The 6000-nt window shown below is 37.0% G+C and overlaps 1 protein-coding gene across 7 annotated transcripts in view; it reads right to left on the bottom strand.

Moving 5' to 3' along the window:
* Positions 1-45: 45 nt before the first annotated feature.
* THRB (thyroid hormone receptor beta) overlaps positions 46-6000 on the bottom strand; it is a 146460-nt gene continuing 140505 nt past the window's right edge. For all 7 annotated transcript variants that reach the window (XM_039384810.1, XM_039384811.1, XM_039384814.1 and 4 more), the window contains 2 exons: positions 2721-2868; positions 46-1290 (listed from right to left, as the gene is read on the bottom strand). In XM_039384810.1, coding sequence (XP_039240744.1) covers positions 1028-1290; positions 2721-2868 — 411 coding nt within the window. In that variant the 3' untranslated portion in view covers positions 46-1027. The remainder of the gene's footprint in view (positions 1291-2720; positions 2869-6000) is intronic.

The raw sequence follows: 6000 nt of genomic DNA, 5'->3' as shown, positions 1-6000 counted from the left end.
TGCAGCTGCTTCTTGGTCTGCTAAAACCAGTACCTCAAACTTTGCTCTGCAGCACCCCTAGAAAGTACCCTCTTGCTTCTTGCCAGTGATGACTGGCTGTGGTTTTTCTGACTACACGCCAGTATGAACACAAGCCATTCATATAGAAATTTAGATGGTGTCACTGGAATCTTTAAAAAAAGTCATTATAAAAGAGATCAGCTGCTTTGAATACATAATTTCTCTTACCAAGTCAACCATGAGTTGAAATTCCCATGGTGAATTATGCAGCAGGAGCCCAGGCTTGCAAAAAGATGAGTATTCTCTATCTGATTTGCTATACACAGACTGTTAAAGACCCCTGTGTATTCCTGAAATGCAGTCGATAATCTCTCTTTTGTGCTGTATAAGCATTCTGCATTCTGCATTTTTCCCTTAAAAATCCATTTAGAAAAATCAAATAAATCCTTTTTTAAGGTTGAGCATCACAAATCACCCTTTATTTTCTAATCCTTAGTTACAGGATGAAAATGAAAGTTGTTCTGTAGCCTGCAATCCCAATGCTATAGTGTATGTATCATCCTGTTCTCATTAATTTTGCTTTGCCTAATTTATTTTAATAATGTATTCACCATTAACAAAAAGAAGGAAAGCCCACAAGTCATTAACAAAAATTACCAGCTTTCACCTAAAACTTTACATTGTTTTAACACTTACAATACGTTGTATGCTAGTCCCTAATAAAGACAACTATTCCTAGATATAATATATTAAATAAAATACGGTATGCATTATAGACTGCTACTGTTCTTAATCAGGAGTGAAACAATTTTTCTACCTTTTCTTATCATCGCACAATAAAAGTATCCAGTTGAGTTAGCGTTAACTCAGCAACATGCTGTTAATCTTTTGAAATACGTGATCTGATCAAACCTGAGGTTCAGGCAAGAAAAAGCAAGTAGTAACTACACAAAATCATCCCTTTATCATAAACATGAACACACTGGCAGATAAAATCTCTCTGGGGTTGCAATGCTGGGAAGGCACTTCAGAAGAAAGAATGGAACCTGGTTCCGAGAACAGTGTGCAAGGCTACAGCCCTTACCAGAAATTTCCTTTTCTGCTTCCAGTGGCTTCCTTGTGCATTGGTGGCCACATGTGCTTCAGTAACAATTTTGATCAGCTCCCATTCCTCATCTGTTGGCTCTGGTTTGTGCCCAATGGTTTTCTGCAGCTCTTCCCGACGTCTCTTCTCTCGATTTTCTTCTATCAGCTTCCTCTTTGCCAACCGCTTGCTGTCATCCAACACCACTAGCAGGGGAAAAAACATACAAAAATGGCAGGAAGCTCTTAAGGCTGTTTGAACTTTGGTCTTTTCTCTGCCTGAGGTACTAATTGATTACAAACACTGTAACTAATCAGTAAAGAAGTACCCTGGGAAGACCCACAGTTGAGACAGTTCTCTTATTTCTCCCTTCCAACTTCATTTTCTCAGAAGTCTACATGGCAAAGAATGACTTCCCCTCCTGGCAATGTTTTGTATACTGCCATTGCCTTCAGGGGGTTATTCCATCAACAAAATTAACATGTAAAAGCTTTGTGAGGTGTCAAAGTGCTCCTAAAATGGACTTGAAGTAATCAATGTTGGGAAATATGCACTTCTGTTTTCTTTGAAGTAGTATCAGCATGCTCACTGCTCTGAAGTGTAGAATGTGTTCTTGGGAGCCAGCAGAAGGTAACATGGGTTGAAGAAAGTGGGAGTATTTATTCACAGGAGGCTCAACTGCCTGTTGCATGACACAAGCAGAAAAAACGTGCCTATTGTTTTGTCTTTCTTTAATCCCTAGAAATGGTGTTGTTATGCAATGTTCCTGTAGAGTCTCATGACTTCCAGTGATGCCAGAGAGGCAGGCCCTGAGGCTGCACATCTCTGATCACCATCTCCCTCCTGACCCAGGGAGATCCAGCCCCTCTCCTGAAGGTCTACCTGGCTACAATGAAATTGTCTCTTTTATTCTATTTCCCTTTAGACAGAAGGCACTGTTATACACTACATTAACAATGAAAATACTAAGTTAGACTATTTTTCTGTTGTTTACTGGGCCTGTTTTCCTGTCAGTTCTTCTGCAAAGGATTACACTGGTGACAACCATGAAGGCACAGGGGAATTTATGTGACTTCTGGGGGTTTTACATGACTTCTTCCCATTTGCACTAATTGAAGTTATTGGTGTAAATTCCTGTGCAATGGCAGGAAAAGAAGACTCCTAAGGGTTAATCTTACAGCCATATTTTCTAGTTCTTTAGAATGAGATTCGAATTCTTTGCAGCAGATAACTTCTTCAGGGCTAAAAATAAAACAAACAACTGCAGGATGACTCATACAATGACATTCAATTTCACATCCTCCAGAATTTTCTAAACAAGATGTTTTTATCTCAAGCAAAGTGTCCATCCAGATGCATTTCTCCCTCCTCTCCTCCAAAGAGTGAACATTCTTACTGTTACTCAGCTTGGTAAGGCCAGGAGAAGGTGGAGCCTGATGAAGGATAAACAAAAAATTACAGCCTTATGAAAGTGGCTTGGTGCAATGAGTGCAATTCACTGCTACAAGTTATTAAAAACAGAAAAGTGCTGGCAGTTCTGTTCTACTTTAACGACCTTCATCAATCAACATACTTTAAGCAAACACGGACATTGAAAAAAAAGGTACAAGAAAGAAAACCAGAAAAATATACTCACAATCTGTTGCCATGCCAACAAAGATACATTTTTTGAAGCGACATTCCTGGCACTGATTTCTTGTTACTTTGTCTATCACACATTTTCCTTCATATTTACAGGAATAGGTTGGATGGAGGTTCTTCTGAATGGTTCTTCTAAAAAAACCCTAAGTGCAAAAAATTAATATATTAGAAAGTATTAGCATTGAGCAATTTTATCAAACTGGGAGTCATTTTGCTTTGTTAGGAATGTACCTAAGTATGCAAGATAACATATTTCATTCCATGAAACTCTTAAAGGGGAAAAGAACAAATCAGTTTTATAGCATATGGCATTTCTTTGAGTTTCCTTAAAAATTAAAAACATATAGACATCTTAGGTAAATAAAGGTGTAAATAATGCTGTCTTGAGGCACAAATACTGTCGACCTTCTTCTTGTAGTCTTATGTTTTAATGTTTTAAATTTTTTTTGTATATAAAGTAGGAGGTTTATATTTGATCCCCTTTCCAAATTCTGTAATCATTTTGAAGGATATTAGGAGGTATATACATAGCTTTAATTGAAGAGCAGCTTCTGCAAATGATAAGAATGGTGGTGTGTATGTGCTAACAAAGGATGAGGAACAAAGAGTTCTACTCCTTTCTTTCCACAAAAGCCAAATAACCAACCAACCAACCAAATCTGGGCAAGACTAAGAATTTTGCAAATACAAACTACACAATCTCCGTGTTTGGCTCTAAATAGTGGATCCATAATTTAAAAATTTAATTTGTATTTACCACACAATTAAAATAAAATTCCCATCACCACTAAAGATTCCTCTCTATATAAATCCATTCTATCTATCTATCTATCTATCTATCTATCTATCTATCTATCTATCTATCTATCTATCTATCATAATATAGACCTATACTGCCAATTGCAATAGATCCTAAGTTCGCGTGAACTAATGCAGTTCTGCTGAATTCACTGATTTATACATTCCATAAAGCCTGGCCCTAGGTAAAGAAATCAGATAAAATTTATCTCTGAACATTATGTATATAATCCTGGTATTAATTTAAACATGACTTTTCTCACTGACTTCCAAAAGAGCTGGATAAACTCCCCAAGACTGCAAGACATTGACAAGATAGCCTGTAAAGCAAGAAATTCAGACTTCACTTTAATTTCAAGTTTCACCATTATTTGAGACTCTCTCATTCAGCAATGCAGCTTGGGATGACCTTGACATAGAGAACACACGGACACCCTGGTCCTGTTTGACTGAGGCTGATAAGAATGGCTTTAGTTTCAGTCAAAACAATGGTGAAATTCAAGTGAGATTTTACCTAATGAATAGTCTCTTCAGCTGGGATTTTATCTAATGAATAGTCTCTTCACTTCAGTAGGTGAAAGGTCTGTTTTTAATCATGTTAAATAACACCCAGTAAAATCTTACAGCAGTACGCAATATCTTTTAATACAGAATGTTGAATTAATATGTACAGGTAAGTCTGTATTTCAGCTTGAGCTCCTAACTCCCGTGAAGACAATAAAGAACCTTGTCCTCATTAGAGTTTTATCTTACAAGATTCAGGTTGAGCTAAGAGTACAACTCTTTATTCCATTATTATGTTAAGATTTGAAATGTTAATTAAACTGAACAGCATAAAGCTTGTGTGTGAGCCTTTGAAAGACCGGGACCAGTTGTGTTGAGACAAAATCCAGGAAATCACAGGCAAGATACCCTTAATGTGGGGTTTGGAACAAGTCTCAAACTCTCATCTACACGACAACTGGTTTTAGTTCCATTCTCAACCCTGTGATGAATTCCTAGGATCTGCCACTCTCCTCCCTGAAGTCCAAAGATGGCTGTGGACAACCAGAGTCCCAGGGTTATCTCTGCTTACAGCAAGAGACAGAAAAGCCTCTGATGAATCTCAGCAAGTGGTACTGAACTTCTGTTTTCCAAACCTTGCACGAGACTTAATGTAGCTCTAGCTTCACAATGGCAAGGTTCTTCATCAGCTCTGTTGGGACCAGCTCATTTCACATTCTCGTTTCATTGCACTTATCAGAAACTTTTGCGAAAAAATTTCTTTGCCCATCCTTAGAAACAATGTATTAAAGAAGCTGCTCTCTACATTTGCCCAAACAGTTCATCACAGGAGTGTTATTTTCATCAATAAAAGAAATCACATTTTATTGGTAGGCAACAACTCTTTCTAAACTTCTTTACTATGCACCTATATAGCAGTAGATGCAATGGGTAAAATCTGAAAAAACATTTCAGTGATGTCAGAACTTGCTGTTTGTTTATTTGGGTTTAAATTCCTTACACTTTACTCTTCAGAAATCACGGGTGAGGATGTTTTTTTCATGAACGCACTTGCCAAAGCAAATCTTTGGCTGTCAGCCCTGATTAATCTTGTTACAAAACTAAGGTGACTTTGAGTGGAAGCAACTAGTAAATGTAAAATTAATTGGAAGTTGATTACATATATAGTATATTGACATATATAACTTTGCTGATAAATCACACAACTTGAAATGCGTATGCGGCTCCTCACAGAATTTAAGTACTTTTTGCAAATTGTTAGCTCAGTTCCTTGTGCACACAAGCATTATTTTAAATTATGCGTCAGACAGAAGTACTGTATCTGAAGATAAATGTAGAGTTGTATGGTATGTCTCTAAAGTAGTTGGTAGGCATAAAAAGAAGTACTTCAGTTGGAGTAACAAAAACCTTAGTAGGAAAGCTGGCAAGAGATACAGCTGTTCAGCTGGGAGCAAAAGATATGTCATAAAGCCACAGTGCTGTTTACTTCCCATTATATCTGAATTAAATCATATCCATGTTATCATCTGTTATATGGAATGCAAATATGTAGGAATCACTTGTTAAGCTCCACAGTTCTTTTCAGATATAAATATTTTTTCATACCTAGTATGTATGTATAAAACCATTATGAATATTACCAACTATCTGCTATACATAGGATATTTAGGTCTCCGTGCATTTCATAAATGTAACTTAGGGCAATGCTATACAAATAGAGCAACTACTTCACCACAAGAGTTACTGCAATGAGGGGCTCTAAAATCAATCCAAGCCCAAAATCTCGGATCAAAATGTTCCAGACGTTGGAGATGAACAGAATGAGACTTTTGTGGCTTAGTCTCATTACACTAGTCCAAGGCATGTGTGGTCCTATTTGTTCAGAAAAACAATTATTTTTTATTTTCTGCAGGAAAGAATAGCTTTCTTACAGGATCTCAAGCTATTCATGCAAATTGATGGCAGTGAAATCA

This window comes from Pipra filicauda, unplaced genomic scaffold (assembly GCF_003945595.2).
Source record: "Pipra filicauda isolate LSUMZ 115617 unplaced genomic scaffold, ASM394559v2 scaffold379_size694699_pilon, whole genome shotgun sequence".
NCBI classification, from domain to species: Eukaryota; Metazoa; Chordata; class Aves; order Passeriformes; family Pipridae; genus Pipra; species Pipra filicauda.
Note: the sequence above shows the minus strand (reverse complement) of the source record. Positions and strands in the feature narration are given on the sequence as shown.